The following is an 18,862-nucleotide window of genomic DNA, read 5'->3' on the forward strand; positions in this document are numbered from 1 at the left end:
TACCTCCAAGTTATGTATGTTTATACTTTTTATAATTTTTTTGCATGTGCAAGTTAAGTGTTAGGCAGATGGTACAGTAGGCGGAGGTCATCTCTTAATTCGGTTCAGTTATTAATAATATATAAGGCATTGTGTTTGCCAGAATAAAAAAACAAAAAGTAAAAAATGCATAGGTAAGAATAATAAACCAATAAACATCTATGTGTAAAAAAGAAAAAAAAATCTTATAAAAGGGGAAAGTCATTTCTTGATAGCTAAATCTCCCTAGAGGCTTCTACCTGCAACGAAAATTATCTTTGGTGGTTTCATTTTGTAAAATTTTACTTTATGATCATTATTATTATTAAGTACATGGATTGTTTGTGTGGTCAAAAAAGCAATCCTTGGTTTTCTTATTTTCCCAAACACTTTGTTTAGATGCCGAGTTCTGTAAGACATGATTTCATGTCGGTGATCAGTAGCAGGATATGTCATTCAGCGCTTCATCACTAAACCACTAAGTACTAAAGGAGCCAGCAGGGCAATGGCACATATTGTGTTTTCAGTCTGCCCCAGACATATAGCTCATCACATATTTGTTTCTGATAGGAATTGTCCTGTCTATCCATCAATCTCTGGCAGGAGCTGTCTTTATTTAACCTCACTTACCCTATTCCTGTGATAGTTATCTCAAACTTGTAGACTGTCCACAGGTATTTATTCACCTGTTCCAAGTTGCATCCTTTAGCCTGTAGCGCCACTTTAACTGGTTGATGTCCATTAAGATATAATCCAGAGAAAAAAGAGGTTAGAAGAACGGCAGGATGTAACGGCACATCCTGTGGCTTTTTATATTGGCAGCGAGATCTCTCTCCAGATACATGGGAGCTCAGATTGTCCTTGTCAGCGAGAGCCAGCATCTGTTCTGTTGGGCATTTCCTTCTTGTGCTGTCAGCCTTTAGACCAGAAAGGTTCAGTCGGTAGAGAGTAGAGATATCCACCGTTGTTGATCATACTGTGATCAGAATATTGGGTGATTAGAGTGAGAAGAGATTTTTTTTTCTTCAAAGAAAAAAAAATTGTAGGATCTACAATAATCTTAACTGAGTTTCTTTTCTAGCACTGTTTCACTCCTCTCACAAGAAGAAGATGTAAGGAAATAAATAAAATATAAAATGATGTTGTTTTGCCTACTTTACCTACCTGCCTTATACTTTGGTTAAGTGACTGAACATAACCTGGGTATTTTTAAGTAGTATTTTTAAGAATCATATTTAAACAAAAATATTATTAAAAATTACAAGAAAGGGTGCAGTCTTTAAGGTAAAATAATTCCCTTGGGGGCAGATGGAATAAATTTAGGCTCACCCTACTTTAAGAAACATACTGAATTTTATTGAAGAGAGTATGCCCAAACGTTTTCAGATGAAACGTCATGATTGTAAGGATGATGCTCCTGGTGGCACTGAAGGGTGATGGTAGGAAGTCATTCCAAAAACTAGTATGTAATCCTGCATAGGTGTAAAGTTCTGTCAATCATCAACCAGATCAAAAACCAATGATATTGTGTATAGTGGATACGGTGAAGCTATTACGGGAATGCACTCACAAACAAAAGTAGTATGAGAAGCTCCTCAAGGGTTAAAGTTGACAAACTATTTATTTCTTCATAAAATCTGTAGAAATGGACATAAAACCGAAATAGTGCAATATCTTGAGATAATCCTAATCGCAAAGAAAAAAAATGCACTTACAGTCTTGATGGCATAACTGTAATGTTATGCATCTGCACATAAAATAAAGTTCTGTGAGACTCCAACTCTATATAAGTGTCTCTCAACGCGTTTCGCCGTTTTTGTTGGCTTCCTCAGGAGAGTGTCTGATTATAGGAATCTTCTATCAATCTTGAATCTGTAGTAAAACCACCTCGGTCGATAAAATAATAGTAATGAATACGTAAAAGTCCGTAGTCTCTGTGTGTGTATCCGTTAAGTGTCCGTCATCCATCTTTTATGGCCCTGCGGTACGTCGTTCGCTGACGTCAGCACGTAGGGTTAAGGGAGGATCCCAGATAAAAGTGGCTGTTTCGGGGAATGCCGAGGCATGTTTTTCCAAGCCACCCTACCAGTTAGTGAAGAATCTCCTTATGAGACTTCTAACTTCTAACACATTAAAAATATTAATATAGTATCTGTTTTTAGTATAAAAAGTCGTTCCTTGTACTTTATATATAGAGAACAACAAACATGATTTAAAAAAAAATACATTCCTGTAACAAGCTGAGATATACGCGGTTATTAAAGACTTTACGGCACCCATATGTTCAGGTAATGTGTGCATAATAAGAAAAATTGTATGCCCTGAAGTCAGCTGTTTTCAGTAGTATTATATGTGCTTGGTTTACGGTTTGTCACATTAAATGGAATATTTAATTTCTCAGCAGAAGAAAATACAACCTTTTACAAAACAATGAATGTGAAGGAGGAAAAAAAGCACAAAAAAGTTAAACATGATTTATGCTGGGTATATACTAAATGAATAAAAAAAGTTACCCCCCCCCAAGTCCAATATCTTCTGTATTCAGCCTCTAAAATCTTCAAAAATATTGTACTAGCCTGGGTGCCATGTAGTCCATTAATAAATTCCACAATAAACACACAGGTGTGTGTATATATATATATATATATATGTGTGTGTGTGTGTGTTTTAATCTAATATGCGTTTATACATCTATGGCAACATGGCTTTTTTTTTTTTTAATCAGTCGATATGGGATATTGTCATCTAAGTCTTTCTTGTCATATAAAACGTAAATATAATTCACAGTGTTGCTGATTGCCCAAAACCTTCCCAAAAAGAATTCTTTAGTGATATGAATTTTGACTCATTCATATTTTCCCCTTGAACGTCTGATGCCCCTCTTTTCTAGGAGCTTCCGAATGTTCGTTGGCCAGTGTGAATAAATATGAACAATGTGCTTATAATTGTATAAGTACATTATACGTGTAAATATGTTACTCTTTTACAAATATTACTATCAATAGACACAAAAAGTTTCAGCAAGCTCCTTATTTTAGCCTCCAACCATACCTAATATAAAAGTGTCCCTCTTTGGCCATGCGTCACAAGTAAGTGTTGGGAATGACCATATAGTTGTAATAAATGTTGTAATAGAAGTAGCTGGAATATTTTGTGTGCTACACAGCTGATTTTCTGTGCATACTCTAAGAACACTCAATTTCTATCTGGATTTTCACTTTATGAAATATAACAACCAAATGTGATCAAAATTGCCATTTCTGTCTGTTAAGGAAGTCAAATGGAAATACAATGTAAGACACAAAACAAACTGAGGTCAGATGAATATTAACATTAATCTATATTTAACGCACATGTTCTGGCTAAATTCTGTGACTAGAACAGGGGAGAGAGTTACTGCAAAATGTCTGCTTTGTGAGCCGTTTGGCTGCATGTTAATTGCTAGCCTTAATGCTCAGGAAATTCATACTAAAGATATGTCAACATCATTTTGGGAAACCTGGTGGCAGCGCACACGGAATGAAGAATGCTCTTTTCTTAAGAACTGCAAATTAAGATAATTCCAGGTCAATCAGTCATCCTCTCCCATAGCCATGGAGAGTTAGGACTGGCGCATGCACACCAAAGATGTTTAGACAGTTGGGTACTTGTATGATCCCCGGAGAATTATCTCCACCTCCCGCTTGCCTTCTGCCGGTATGTTTGTAATTCTAGGGTTGCATGACACTTAATACTATTGATAGCCTGATGGTGAAAATTGCAGATACAAAATGATAGGACTTCGCAGAACAAAGAAGCAATAGAAATCTCCCAATAATTGCATCTGATTAGGTTTCCCAATAATGTTTTGCAAATGTGCTTACGTTTTTTTTAATTCTTTTACTTTCTCCGCTCTTTCATAAAAAAAAAAAAGGACTTGCAGAAGGAAATCACAATACTGATATACTTTTTTCTCGTTTTATTCAGCAAATAAGACCAGTATTTTTCATAGTTCAACAAGTATGAAAAAGTTGTCACTGAATGAAAGCCTAATACATGTAGCATTGGTTCAAGGCACATACAAGACTGGCCAAAGGGCATACAACGCACTTTGGTTTTTATCTGGAGAAAATAGAAAAATTAAAAAGTATGGCAACAAATTTGTATGGTTTGTTTAAATATTAAATAGCTCATAATAATCAGGAAGGCAAAAATGAACATGGTACATCTTTATTCTGATCTATACGTGTTCTAGTAAAGGGCTTTATTCTGTGTCTTTTAGAATTGTCAGCTTTGCATAAACAATAGGGTTTTGTGGTCGAGTACTTTGCACTTCTGGACCTTTTTTTTTTTTTTACTTTTCACTTTCTAGCTTTGTACGGCAATTTATTGGTATCTGATACATACATGTTTTAGAAAGATGGATTGCTAAATTCTATAGTGCCTTTATATTTCACAGTGCTGTACAACGGAATGGAAAAATAATTTTCATTGTCAAAATAGGCAAATGGATGGACTGTGGCTGACTTTCGGTTTAAAATTAAGATTGATGGGTGACCGTATATAGGGTTGGGTTTCAAAAATAATGTTACAGATCTGTTAATTTAGAATTAAATGTACAGTAATTGCTTAACTCGTATCAGTCATTTCAGGATTTATCATGAATAAACATGTGGTTGCATTCAGACAACATATAATGCCCGTTACTAAACACTTATTGTTTATTGAGTCTTTAAGTTGCATACAGTTTTTATACAGCCAATACTTGGTTTTATATTTTTGTAGCTACATCTTGTGTACCATGTTTTTTTGAAAAAAAAATCCCAAAAATGATCTGTGCTTTATACTGCAACAAAAAAAAAGTCCTGATTGTTCAACACGGCAAAGAAATTCACTTTCACAGTCGACAAGTCATTTTACTCAGTAGAACACAAAGAGTTAAATGTTTTGTAACGTCCAATATTAGCAAGGAAAATACAGTACAAATTACAAAAAAATACTAAAATAGAGCATTGTGTTCAGGTGTCAAACTACATTTAATTGTAGCTTCGACCTGAAATTCTTTAACTTTTAATAAAAAGTTCTTAAATATAAATTATATGGCAAATGTACAGTACATTGCTCCTTCAATCTTTAATCCAGTGTTTTACAGTGGAACAGTGAATTTCAGTCACTTTAATAAAGTTCCTATAAAAAATAAGTCCTTCCACATTCGCCATCATGAATGTGAATGATCGGAGTCTGGTATACCACTGTCCCTGTAACTTCTGTTACTGCTGCTTTCACTGTGACTGGTTTTGTAAAGGCTCACTCCATTGGGTGGAAATATAGTGTGTATGATAAACTCCTCCTTAGACATGGGTTCGCTGTTTATTGGTATCATTTGAAAAGAAGTCTCCCTGATTTCCAGGATTGAATTGTCCTTCTTGGTTCCGGCTTCTGCATAGTCATCTTTTCTTCTCCTGCCTTTGCTGTATGCGCAGTTCCTAGAAAACAGGGATCCGTTCCGATGGACATACCAGCAAACCAAAGCGAGGAGTGTGATGGCTATCAAAGCCACTGCCCCCCCTATGATGGCGGCCAGTGGTAAACTAGAGTTCTTATATGGTTCCTTCTCCTGCTCTCTGTTTAACGTTGTGGTTGGGTTGTACATTTTAAGCGGAGCTGTCTCTGTTTCAATGCAAACAGGTGTTTCGTCCAATAAGTAAAGGTTGCCGGTTTCCATGGGAACCATACATACTCGGTATGGGGACTCTGGCTCAAGGGCTGTAAGCAAATACTCCGTCCTATCACCAGTCACAATGGTTTCTGTTATAGATCCGAAGACTGGACTGTGACCCAGTTGCCAACTCAGTCTCAGGGCAGTCATTGGTAATGCAGTTTTCCAAGATATGTGTATTGTTTCTGTAGTGACAGATTTTACATGAATTGTTATTATCTTTCTAATGGGTATTGGAGTGGTTCGAAAGATTTTATTTATATCTGGAAGCTTTATCTCAGCCTGTTTAGTTGCAGGCACCGCTGGCCACTGTCCTTGCGCTGGAAGTAAAGTATTGAGCATTGTCGTGGTCACATGGATGGTGTTTGCGTCAATTCTGTCTTTACAATCGAACAGTTCTTTGTTAAGGTCTTTGATGGTCATGCCTCTAACTCGTTCTGGGGCCTGGCACATAAGCCCGCGTACGTTAACTTTGGAAGGCAAAGACTGCAGCCAGTCACGTATCCATTTCATTTTGCAACCGCAGTACCAAGGATTACTGCGTAGAAATAACTGTGTTAAATTGTCCAGGTCATCAAATATACCCTGAGGTAAAACCGTGAGATTGTTGTTTGACATGTCAAGTCGGTATAGTTGTGTCAGATCAGCAAACGCGTTGGGTGGCACGTAGTTCATGTGGTTTTCTTGTAGGTAAAGCTTTCTCAGGCTTGTGCCTGGTAGATTTGCAGGCGGCGATGTGAGTGAATTGCGCACTAATGAGAGTTCTGTCAAATTAATTAGGTTCATAAAGACCCTCTCCCCAAGGCCATTATTGTTTAAAAGATTTCCATCCAGAACGAGACGTCTCAGATTGGTGAGATCTTGCAATGAAATCTCTGAAATAGTGGAAATGCGATTATCATCCAAACGTAACTCTTCAATTGTTCGAGGCAGACCCCAGGGTATTGTGCTTAGGTGATTTCGCGAAAGGAAGAGAAGCCTTAAATAAATGTTGTCTCTGAATGCTCCGTCCTCTATACTGACAGCAGACACGGAATTATCATCTAGATGCAGTTCTTCAATGGAAGGAATTTGTGAAAGTGCATCATAGCTAATAGCCCGTATATTGTTTTCCTGCAGGTGCAATTCTTTAACATTTTTGGGGAGGTTTATTGGAAATTCATCTAAACTGTTACGATATAAGTAGATTCTCTCAACTTTGTCCAAGCCTTTTAAGTCAGACGGTATCCCGGCGTTGTTGATCTGGTTATTTTGAAGGTAGAGAGTTGTAGCATCCTCTGGTATCCCTGATGGAATAGATGTCAACTCCCTATCATTGCAATAAATAAAACCTCCATCGCACCGGCACACTGACGGACAAGACTTGGCGCTGACGTACGGTGGAGCCATTCGGAATAATAATAACAGTTGAGTCCAGGCAACTATGAAACTCCATGTTTCGCTAGTCATTGTCAACGGTGAGAAAGGCCTCTAAATAGACCACAGGGCTCTGAGCTTCACAGCCTGCAAAGCAACACAAAACACAATTAGTGATCCGATATTGGCATTTAGAACATCCTTTTTTACATTGATTATGAACCATCTAAGACTCTAATATTGTGTGTATACAATGCACTTTGGGGTGAAAGCTAAGCCTCATAAGCCTCATAATACTTGTTGTTCCATCGTTTTGCTCAGATGGTTGGTTCATACATAGTTTGGCATTGGCACAGCATTCAGAACTTTTGGATATTATCAAAAGTAGAAGTGATCAAAATGAATACAGTAAAAGGGATGATGAGGCCCAACATGCTTCTGAGTGATACTTACATACAATAACAGGTACTGGTTTATGTTTAATCTTAATAATTCATTTTTCTATTGGTGCATATAATGTAATATTCATTCAGCCCTATAATTATGTGTTTTATTAAATAGTTATGTTGCATGGAGGCATTAAACCGATTGAAATGCAAAAATATATTTAAATGGACTGCTGACTCCACATCAGGATATCATTGTGGTAGTTATATATATGTTAATTTTAATATTATGATAAATAATGCTCATATTAACCTGGCGGTTCTACCGGAGACTCCATAACCAAATATAATTTGCCTGCATCCCGCTTAAAAGATAATACTTTTAAGTGAAATAGAATTAAAAATCTCTAATACTGAAGTTTATGCAATATAGGAGTACAGAAAACAACCATTCCCCTTCCCAACGCCCATGAGTGCTCTATAGAATACAGACAATGAAATACCTGTTTAGAAAGTGTGAGCCGACGTCCTCTTGAGATCTCCCGTAGAGTGCGTGGTGAGCTACGAAGGGCTTCGTCTTTCTAGGAATAGCTGAAGTCTGGGTTATCTCATTTGAGAGTCTCTTGTTCACAGCGTCTTTTAGAACAATCCAAACTGCCCAATTTGAGTACAGGTTGTCCGCATTCTAGCCCCCCGATTTATCGCAAACAACGATGAGCGATACAGATTACGCGATTGGAACACTTCAGAGTTTTTTTGAGTCGCACAAAACAAATTTAATTTTTCCTCCTCCGCAAAACGAAAAGTTTCTGTAGAAATTTCCTTTGGTTGGCTTAATTTTCAGAAATTGCTTTTCGTCTCACAAACGCTCCCGAGCAATATCAGTAACACAACCTCCGCATCTGGGGAACCATTCATAATGGTTAAGCTTAAATGAATAGTGCATTCAGGTTGAGAACATGTTTTTTTTCTTTTCCCCTCTCAATCTCTTTCCTGTGCACAATGAAACGTGAATACTTTGCGCAGAAATCACATCCCAAAAACGGTCCCCACCCTTTGTAAAAACATCACACTTTTTTTCCCCAAGTAATACTTGTTTTATAAGTATATAGTGGAAGATAGAGGGACAAAAGTATTATATATTCTCCAATAAATGCAATAGTTTTCCTCTAGCCAATACTTGAAACGTTCCTTGTAGAAATATTCCTCGTTGGATATCCTTGCTATGTTATTTTCCTGCAGAAATAAAGAGAAAAAATAAATGTTAATTAGCAGTAAGTGACAGCTCACATTGGCATACTAAAAGAAAATTGAATTACATTCTTAAACTGATTGATGTCCATTCATTAGTTTCTATAATGAACAAATCCATTGACTTTGCGATGTGGTTAAGCTCCGAGTTCTGCGGAGGTCACTCTGGTACCACAGTTTGCCACGTTTTCTAGGATTTCGCATTAGCCATTCCTGTGCATCCATCCAAGCGCAACTGTAATTGAAGTCAGCTTCAATCAACCAACCGCAGAGAAATTACTTTAGCAGACGGTGACACCTGTCTTTTTCGATTACAAACCGAATGCACAATCACAATTTTGTCCACCACTTTAGACGTGTGAGAGATAATCCATGACGGAGAGCCCTTCCTACCCTGGTGAACAAGACAGTTTGGGGTTACGTTGCGTGGTTTTAAGACCCCAAAAATCTCAGTGTATGTAAACAAGGGTATAGATCTCACTGAACAACGTCAATACGCTAAACAGTATGTGGCTCTGTGTGACAGCTGTGTATGTCCTGCTCGAGGGTTTATAGAAATCTGTAATCTATCGCAGGATTTTAATCACCGGTAGGACGGTTTCCAACCATAAGCTGGGTTTTACCAGATTACTCTCATCCATTCCTTAAAGTCTCTCTGTATGTAATAGAAGTATAAATAGCTTTATGTTTATTTGTACCTATAAGGTATATGGATTGACTCGCGCACACACCCATCTGCTTTTTGTAATGGAATGTTTGGAGCCATCCCTTCTAAGATGCACAATTATTTTAATAGCAGCGCCGCAGCATAAAAAGGTTTCTATCTGTCTATGATTTGACAAAATCCCTTTTGTTTTTATGGATGTGAAAGGTCACTCTGCCGAGGTGCTCAGATTGACACGTAAAAGAATCCAAGAGAGCTGGAAACACTTGACCCTGAAATTAAGGAAACCCGTAGCAACAATTTGCATTTTTGCTCAGTAATTACATGGCATCCAGCAAGTGGAGCATCTGTTTCAGAATCAAAATGTGCTGCGGTGCCAGTGTGCTGAATAACAGCAGGAGTTGCCTTTTTACGAGGAATAAAAACCCCTTGAAGTGATTAATATTTAGCTATGTGGCATCAAGATGACTGTTGCCTTCAGGGCTTTGATACAGCATGCAATTTGGATTATAACTCCCACTATCCTTGCCCAAAGTATGATAGGAATTGTAGACCATAGAATCAGGAGACTATAAAACTCCTACTAGCACCTACTGGTACAGAATCCCCCCTTATTATAATTTAGAAAAAGAATAAAGTAATAAAGAAAATGTAAGGAAAATCTTACATAAATGAAACCCCCAAATATCAACTCTAAATATGGCATAAACCCGGGTCTACGATTTGTATTCTCAGGTTAGTTACCTTAACAATCGTTTAAGTTTATTGTTTCTGCATCTAAAAAAAACTCTGTAAAGCCTATATATATAGCATCCGCGATCTGCCTTCTATTAATTAAAATCAGTTGACTCATGTCAGACTTTATTTTCTCTCTCCAACCATTGATTGGGGTTTTGTGACACTACAAACATGGCCGCGTGTAAAGCAAACAGACAGACCTCTAAATAAATACGATAAAAGCATGCAGTGTTAAATTTATCACTTGGAACTTGTTGAGTTGCTTGAACTAGCAGCATTTACTACAACAGGAAACGTCTGGGGACGCAGACATCAGAATTACTGTTTGCTTTTTGTTTTGTTTTGTGTTTTTTATGGCAGTTGTTAAACTGTTTCTTTTTCACCGATTGTTATGCAAAGCGATTTCTAATGCTGCCATTGTGCTGCAGCCAGTGTTGGACTTAACCGAAAGCTCATTAGGATCAATGGAAATTGCAATCTTTTTTTCCCCCTGCAAACCACCAGCAAACAAAAAAAAAGTACAAGCCAGGGAAAGAAAAAAGCCCAGAGAAATGCGATTTAAAAAAGATTCTGTAACTGCCTTTTCCTTTAGCCGATAAAAGAATACTCCGTTCGCAGATTGCATACGCCCCTCCGCTCACATCTGTTTGCCACTTTGTTGGATAAAGCACCGTTTGCATATGAAAGGATGGTCGCGATCTCACATTTACAATCCTGGAGAAAACCACAGCCACGGGCAGGCTAACCTCACTTTAATCCTTTGAGTATGTATTCACTGACCTTGAGTCATTGTAAATACAAAAAAAGGACTCATGATCTGTAAGGTGGACAGGATTAGTCTAGCATTGAGAGGCTTTGTAAACCCTTCTGCTGTCTTTGCCATGCCGGTGCCCAGAAAAAAATAATAGTACAATGTGTTGTATTTTTAAAGCATTTCAAATAACACTGGTGAGGAAATGTGGGAGTTCAAGGATCTATGTGGAGTTGGAATGCAAACCACTTCGCTACATTAACAGCTCCAGCGATGCTTTTCCTAAACCTCTTGTCTGGCAGATGGATTTTCCACGATCATCAAATTTCATAAAAATGCCTCCCACTCTTGTTTATCAGTAGGAATTATGAAAGACCACCCATTTTTCTTTTTTGAGTGCCAGCAATTGGAAGGGATGACTCCCTCACTCCATAAATTATGGCTTGTGAAGTCCTTTGGTGCTTATCTACCTTCTATCTTATCAACTTAAAAAAGGTTCCACTTATAAATCACATGGAATTTATAAATATCTCCTAGAATAACTTCTAAAGATGTGACAGTAACACCGGCTACTTTGGACATTAAAGCCTAGCCAGCAGATATTGTCGCACTTCATTAAATTCGGACATAATTGGGTATGAGAGACAAATTGTCGTGGCTCTCTTGGTGCAGTGCCGTGTAAAGAACCAGCAAATACGTCTGTACACAACAAAGAATTCTCACACCTACATTCAGATGCTTTGTGGCTATATATCAAACTACATACATAACTATGGAAGCACAACACACATTATAAACAAATTATAATATTTCTTATCCTAATCTGTGCATGAATGAGGAATGGAGTGGTGTAGATGTATCATAAAGAGATTCATCTGTACTTTTTAGCTGAGGCCTTCACAACCTAGTATGTTCTCCATCTCTGTTTACAATAAAGACCCAGCTAATGTACATAAATTAATCCTTACCTGCCAAATTAAACCAGTTTTCTAGTTTGATGAGAAACCCAATCAAAAGCAGTTCTTACAAATCAAATATTTACACAAATTGGCTCAAGCCCCTCTATTTTAAAGTTGTCAAGAAATGTAACTTCACTCCGGCCGAGTAAAGAGAAGGCAAACCACCCAAGTCATTGCTTCAACAAGTGCACGAAGCTTTCGAGTTTAAGGAGTACTACCTGGCTTCAGCGTTAACGAATAGCTGACACTTCAAACTGAGTTTACACAAAGGACTTTACATTAGGGAAACTCTGGTATTCCCTACTCAGCTTAGGTCACACAAAAACTAAACCGGGGTTGAAATAATAATCATATCAGCTACTAATGTTATTATTTTTTTTTTCATAATGCTGCGGTTTAGTATAAATGCCTGAAAGCCTCTTGCTGATTTTTACGGGGATAATTAAGAAACTCACAAAATGAAAATTGTTTTTTAAGCCATGATATCCAAATGAAAAATTTCTCTTGATGCATATTAAAAAAGCAAAAATCTTTCCAATAAGCTAAAGTATAAAAAAATATCGAAATGCAAAATGATGTGAGCTGGATTCCAAGGCCAATAAGCTAGAAAATAAACATCTATGAATTAAAAAGAGTGTCAGCGGCTGGTAGGAAAAAAGGAGGGGTGAAAAACCTTAACGTGAGAAAAGAGACCAGTGAGTCTTGGAGCAGGGGAAAAGTATTGAAACTTGAAAAACCTCTCTCCAGCTGAGTTTGTGCCCGCTTGGGGGTGGTATGCTCTGCTAGACGCCTTTTTCTGGCGAGACCCACAAGTCAGACGCTCGCTGTTTCTGCCCGCTTTTCCTGCCTTTAATTGCCTCCCGTTGAGCAGAACAGTTGTGTCTGTGAGAACAAGCAAAACTTCTCTTTTTGAAGGACTTGTGAACTCTTAATGGCCATGTTGATTTCATTAACCATGCTATTTATTTAGTCATTACTCCCTACAATACACCAAACTGAAATTGGTGCAAACAGCACAAATCTGAAAAGAACGTATTTTTTTTATAACCTCCCACGACTAACCGAATTATATAGCCTAAGGATATGAAAGAAAACCAAGTCCGATTTCTAAATGGCCTCACTGCTTTTTGCCACACTCCTTATTCTGCACGATCGACATCGCCCCATAATTTTAAACATCAATCACGCATTTTTATTTTAAGAGCATAATAAAACAAATAGACACGCAAGCCGTTGCAGCTAAAGATCTTGGGTTACAGGCTTTCCAACTCGAGCAGTTAAAAGAAGCCTTTCTTCTAAGTAATATGGGAAACACATTAAAGTAATAATGAAAGTTGGACTTTTTTTTATTTCTACCGCAGATGAAAACAAAACTTGTAGGACTTCCTTGTAGAATATAAGTTGTATGTTTTTTGTGCTGCAGGAGCTTATGCCTCGCTGAAAGAGTTAATGTGAGCCAGACGCCCCTAACATGCAATCAAATGCACTGCCAAGTCAGCCAATTCATTACTGGGTGACTTTATACAAGACTGCCTTTTCATGGAGAGAGGGTTTTCATGCGGTGCGCCTAAACTGATAATTGCATTTTTTTTCTGTCCTGTTAGTTAGGGCCGCACACCCGCCGGCAGTAGATGGCGAACATAATTGCACTTTATCTGATTGGACAGCACTGTACAGAGAGAGAGGACCAGGGGAATAGATAATTAATAGTCTGGTAACAAAGTCTGACAGCAGCCACAATATGGCCAAATTTATATCACCCGTTTCAATGTCGTCAGAATCGCGAAATGGGCGATTATACCCCAATAAGCGACTTTGCATTGTGCACACCCTGTCAGCACTAAAATGTTTATGCAACATGAGGGCGTTTGATTGATTCTGGACTTGTGAGGGTTAACAGTTATCTTGGTGCTACAGATTAACAGTTTCTGGGGGTTTTATAAGGGGCTGCTTGTTAAAAGATATTACTAGAAGCCTATCTATGGACCAGTATAACAAACTAATAGAAATATATATTTTAGTAACAACTAATATGGATCTGAGTACATGTTGCATGATTATCTGTCTATCCAGCTACACAAGCCTTTTATCTGTCCATACATATAAATCTATACCTTGTGCATGCATTGGAAATCGAAACAGAACCCTTTCAGTAGCGTACACACACACACGGATATATGCATCCCATAGGAGACAGAGGATCTGATATCAGATAGATATAGTGCCAGCATCTGTACTGCCCTGATTAATATTGGAATAACATGATTAAGTGATAATGCTGAATGAATATATCTGAAGGCATTAATCTTCTTTAGTGGATGAATGAAGCAGCGGTATGATCTCTGAGTACCGAGTGCAGCTCTTGGTGGGAGCGATTTGTTTAATTTGAGCATTAGGCTCTAACACTGTGGTCTGTTAGCAGCTGCAATCCATGGGTAGCAGCCAGAGAGCAATAGTGCTGAGAAACAAAGCTTCTCCCTCTCTCTGGCTTTGTAAAGAACCAGACTTACATTCTCTATGCCTTAACCAGGTTTAACCCCTTGAGGTTCATGCATGTCATGCTTTGCAAAGCGCAGCACATCGCATAAATAGTATATGGGGTGAGTGAGGACCAACCCGTCCACATCAGGGTTCACATACTCCAGTAGTGCCTTGTAACAACAGCTTTTATAGAGCCTTCGAAGTAAGCGCTAGCCTATTCTTTTTAAAGTTGCCTTTCCAGAATCCAAGATTGCACAAGTCTGCTTTCTTTAAACACATTTTTGAACGTTTAATTCCTCTTCCCAGAGGGGTCCCCATGCATGGACAATACCGGCTCCTTTAAGCTTGGCATTATCTGTCTGTCACACAACCTCTCGTTCAATTGCTATGCTGGTCACATCCTTCACTTGCCCAGGCAATGAATTTTCCTATGATGGTCTTAAAATCAGGGCTGTTTTCAAGCTAAAGCGCTTTTACTTAAGAAGAATGAGGCGAAACAATGGAAGCTTGTTGGTTCTGCGTGCTTTCATACAGCAATTCAGGCTCTGGAGTCTAGGTGTAGCTGTTCATTTAGGTTTGGCTGCCTTTCCACTAGTAATGTACATGGATGGGCTTTAAGCAGGGTCTCTGCCTCTCATGTACATACACTCCTGTACTCAAAGAATATTGATTTCCTTTCCTGGCTGAAGAAGGGACTTTTTGTAAAGAAACCACGCATACAGTTTTTACTAACTCCAGAAAAAAAGGCAAATCAGATTTTGTATGTTATCCGATTTATTAAAATCTATTGATCTCAATGGAAAGTTTTCATGCTGGGCTATTGGCTTGAACTTACTGAGTGCAGATCTAGGGAAGTATTGGAGAACATCAAGCAGAGTTTTTAGTTCTTTCTCTGGAAATGAATTAACACTTACTCCAGTCCCAAAATCACTGGCAGCACCTTAACCCCTTCAGTGCCCTGGAACTTAAAACATCGCACTGATTTGAGGCTTCACTGTGATCTGATTTACTGGAATCCTCTGTCATTGCACTGATCAACTAAGCATGTAAATCCACAACTAAGTATAGTGAAAGCATTAGAGGCATGATGTTCCGGGAAGGAATGCTGCTAAATTGTTTTACTATTCTAGCAATATATATATATACATACAGGATAACAGAAGACAACTGTGAGCATTGTGAGGAAAACAGAAAAAAAAACTAAAATCATGCTTAAAAATAAAACGTAAACAAGCCATAGGGGAGGAAGAATAATTCTACTCACCTGGAAGATCAGTGGATATAGTTGAATAAAATCCGGTTCTTATACAGATGACTGTGTAACAGTAGTAATTCCAGTCTGTGCAGATAAGAAAATAAATGTAAAGTCCTCAGTCTGTAGGAAGAATGTAGAAAAAGGCAGCCAGCTAGTGGTGTGACGATCAGCCCCTTACACTGAGGAGTGCAGGAGAGGAGAACACATTCCAGTTAAATCCTCAGAGCCCACCTTAAAGTCTGAAGTTAAAGCAGCAGCTCGCAGTGACTGAGGGCGTGCGTGACGTCATGCAGGGGGTGTGCCCGTCACAGCCCTTCCCCAGTGAGATGACCTCCTCTTCAGACTGTGCATGCTCACTGCGGCCACTAGAGGGAGCATGAATACAAACCATTCCACATTGAAACCAATCCACATCCCAGGCAGACTAACTCGGGCTGAGCAGTTGATTTATTTGTCCCAATATGCATTTTACCCCCATCTCTTCCTTCCTTTTACACTAAGATCCCTGCATTGACACTTTCTCTGTTAGCATACCCATGGCTGCATTGATGTTCAGTACAATACAAGGATAATGTTAAAGGTTCTTGTATATTTTATAGTAATACTGAATTTCAAAAGAATGAAATCCTTTTTCTTATTCAATTTATGAAAAAAAAATTGTAGAATGTACAATCTTTGGCCAAGTTCCTAGAAATAATTTGGCATCTATTGTTGCATAGATCTGCTCTGATGAATCAACAGCGGAAAACATCCTTGGTTAATAAATGCAAGTCTTTGTCTTGAATAAAATATATATATATATATATCATTTTTTTTACATGTATTCAATTGATTCTGCAGCTGTCAAAATTTTAGCCTGTGAACAGCACAAAGGAGATAGCTGATGCTTAGATGACTTATAAAATATAAATCTCTTAGATTTATACAGAAAACGGAACAGAATATAGTATTGGTATTAGAGAACCATGTTGGGTAATCATTTGGGAAGGCCATAACTTCCTTGTATTACCACCAGTCCTAATTATTTCAGAAGGACACCAAATATTGGCACTGCTATCTGCTTGTCTTGAGTATAATATGTTTCATAAGTATATGCCAATACTAACAGTTTGTAATCACTAAATAATCTGTTGCTACATCTCTTTGGTTATTTCTTTCAGTTGTTACAAGGCATCTGTACCGTTCTTTCAAGTAACACCATTATTAATAAAAATATTGTTAAGATATATACTTAGATTATTCCGGATAATTATTTTATTTTGTTTGTAACATTGTCAGTAGTTATGAACTGGCACTCATGCAGTCTAATTTCCTGGAACATTTTTCCTATTCCTTTAATCTTTTTGTAAAAAGTTGTTTTACTAACATAAAGAAAAAGAATCACCCTTTGCTAAAATAGCAACAGTTTAAGCACCCCTTTTACCATTAATGGGATATATGGAGCTGGCCAGTGATATTACTTTATGGCACCTACTTATCTTACATTACTACAAACTATGGCTTTTCATCCCAGAAACAAATTATTGATATTGTCCTGATCCCCCCCTCTGACACCACTGTTATCATATCTTTGAACCGACTGTAATAAAAATAACCACTAATGGAGGTCTCCTCCTGGTAGAATCTTCTCATTAGGATTAGCCTTGGGGTTAAAGGTCAGCCAGTGGGTAGCTGCTGTGATCTAGTAAACATCCTGAAATGGACAGACTTAGAGCTGGAGAAGCTTCAGACAGCCAACATTTATTAACCATTCATATGCCAGTGCATCTCCCTCGTTTGGATTATATTTTACGTTACATTTATAGAGCACAGGCAGATTCCATGGCACTATACAATGGGAAAGAGGGAAATTAAAACGGGCCCTGCTCCTGTAAGATTACAGTCTATTGGGGGACATGTGCGAGGATGATTTCAATGGAACCATTGTTCATGTGGCAAAAACGCTTGATGGTGTGGGACTGATTGTTTCTGTATGTAGGTTATCGGTAAATTTTGGGTATTCGGTGGCAAATGCACTGCAGGGATACATAGAATGGAGGCTATACTGGTTTGGGACAGATCTTCACAGTGTAAATGGGCTGGTTAACAGGGAGAGCTGTGGTGTCCTCAGCCAGCCCATTGAATAAACAGTGAACCAAGGAGGCTAACAGCCCAAGTGGGCAATCTGCTCATGGCTTTCCAACAGAGGAGCTGCTGCTTCCCAAATCTTACTCAAATTATTCAGTTAGTAATGAATTTGCTTAACAGTGTTTTTAACATTTTTACAAAGGGAGTACAAGGGGTTAATTGATAGTCATTACAAAGTCCCATATTAATTAATAGCAAAGGTGGATAGAAAATCCAGAGGCCACTGGTACATTGAACTGAAGAGATGAATGAGTCTGCGATGTAAATCGTTCAACAGTGATTTTCGCCATGTGTTTTTCCAGCTTCACGCCCCCCCCTGTATAATAACCCAGTCTATTTGCAGTCGTTTAGAGGACGTCCCTTACACAGGAGGGCTGTGAATTTATTTGTGTCCCGGCACCACTGCTCACATAAACTTTAAAGTGTGTCTGACTCCCCCTCGACACAACAAAGTATTTCACTAAACCTTTATTTTATCTCCGAGCTCTTCAAAAGCACATCCATGAGGGCCATAGGATGTTACGTTACTTGAATTACAAAGCACAGTGTATTTTACATAATGTTAAGTGATCAGGTCTAGTCACCAGTCATTTGCCTAATAAACTAGCCTTCAGGAAAAGAAACAAACATCCTTTATGTGAAACAAAGGCCAGTAGTTAACAAACAAATGGAAAAAAAAACAGACAGAAATTAAATGAATTGGAAGTTCCCCTGTAAATAAATATTTTATGCGTGCTTTGGAGTCGTGTAGTGTTAAAGCAAACATTAGCTTTGTTATGGATGTCGCATCTACATGTAACATGCTGCTGTGTTATATTTGTGTACCATGACATAACAGGCATGATTTCACATCCTCGCACTCCTACAGGAAACTGGATAAAGGTCCTTAAAAGCAGTCACTGTTATTATTTATTACATTTTATGTATAGACTTTAGGGTGATTCTGTAGAACCTGGCTTGGAACGGCCATTGGACACGTAGAAACATGGAACCTAATGGCAAATAAGAACAATTTGGCACATAAAGTTTGCCGATTTCCCCCCTGATGTAAAGAGTCAGACTTTAATCACTCTTGTTTTGGATTCAGGATAGCTTTATGCCTATGCCATGCATGTTTAAATTCCCTTACTGTATTAGCCTCTACCTCCTTTGCTGGGAGGCTATTCAATTTTTCTACC

The 18,862-nt window shown here is 38.1% G+C and overlaps 2 protein-coding genes and 1 long non-coding RNA gene across 3 annotated transcripts in view; 1 reads left to right on the forward strand and 2 right to left on the reverse strand.

The window, feature by feature from the left end:
• The window catches only part of MACROD2 (mono-ADP ribosylhydrolase 2), a 773,797-nt gene that overhangs the window by 131,508 nt on the left and 623,427 nt on the right, over positions 1–18,862 (forward strand). The window lies entirely within an intron of this gene.
• FLRT3 (fibronectin leucine rich transmembrane protein 3) lies at positions 3,962–8,083 on the reverse strand. Its single transcript, XM_053461350.1, has 2 exons — positions 7,962–8,083; positions 3,962–7,219 (listed from the first exon to the last, which is right to left on the reverse strand). The coding sequence occupies exon 2, from the start codon at positions 7,163–7,165 to the stop codon at positions 5,216–5,218; it is 1,950 nt and encodes a 649-aa protein (XP_053317325.1). The 5' UTR covers positions 7,166–7,219; positions 7,962–8,083; the 3' UTR covers positions 3,962–5,215.
• On the reverse strand, positions 8,549–15,930 carry LOC128484814 (uncharacterized). Its single transcript, XR_008351201.1, has 2 exons — positions 15,567–15,930; positions 8,549–8,694 (listed from the first exon to the last, which is right to left on the reverse strand). It is a non-coding gene; the product is annotated as an uncharacterized LOC128484814 (long non-coding RNA).

Source organism: Spea bombifrons, chromosome 3, assembly GCF_027358695.1.
Source record: "Spea bombifrons isolate aSpeBom1 chromosome 3, aSpeBom1.2.pri, whole genome shotgun sequence".
Classification (NCBI taxonomy): domain Eukaryota; kingdom Metazoa; phylum Chordata; class Amphibia; order Anura; family Pelobatidae; genus Spea; species Spea bombifrons.

Excerpts from the sequence above, each read along its gene's own strand:
- FLRT3 (XM_053461350.1), bottom strand. The coding sequence starts at position 7,165 with ATGACTAGCGAAACATGGAGTTTCATAGTTGCCTGGACTCAACTGTTA.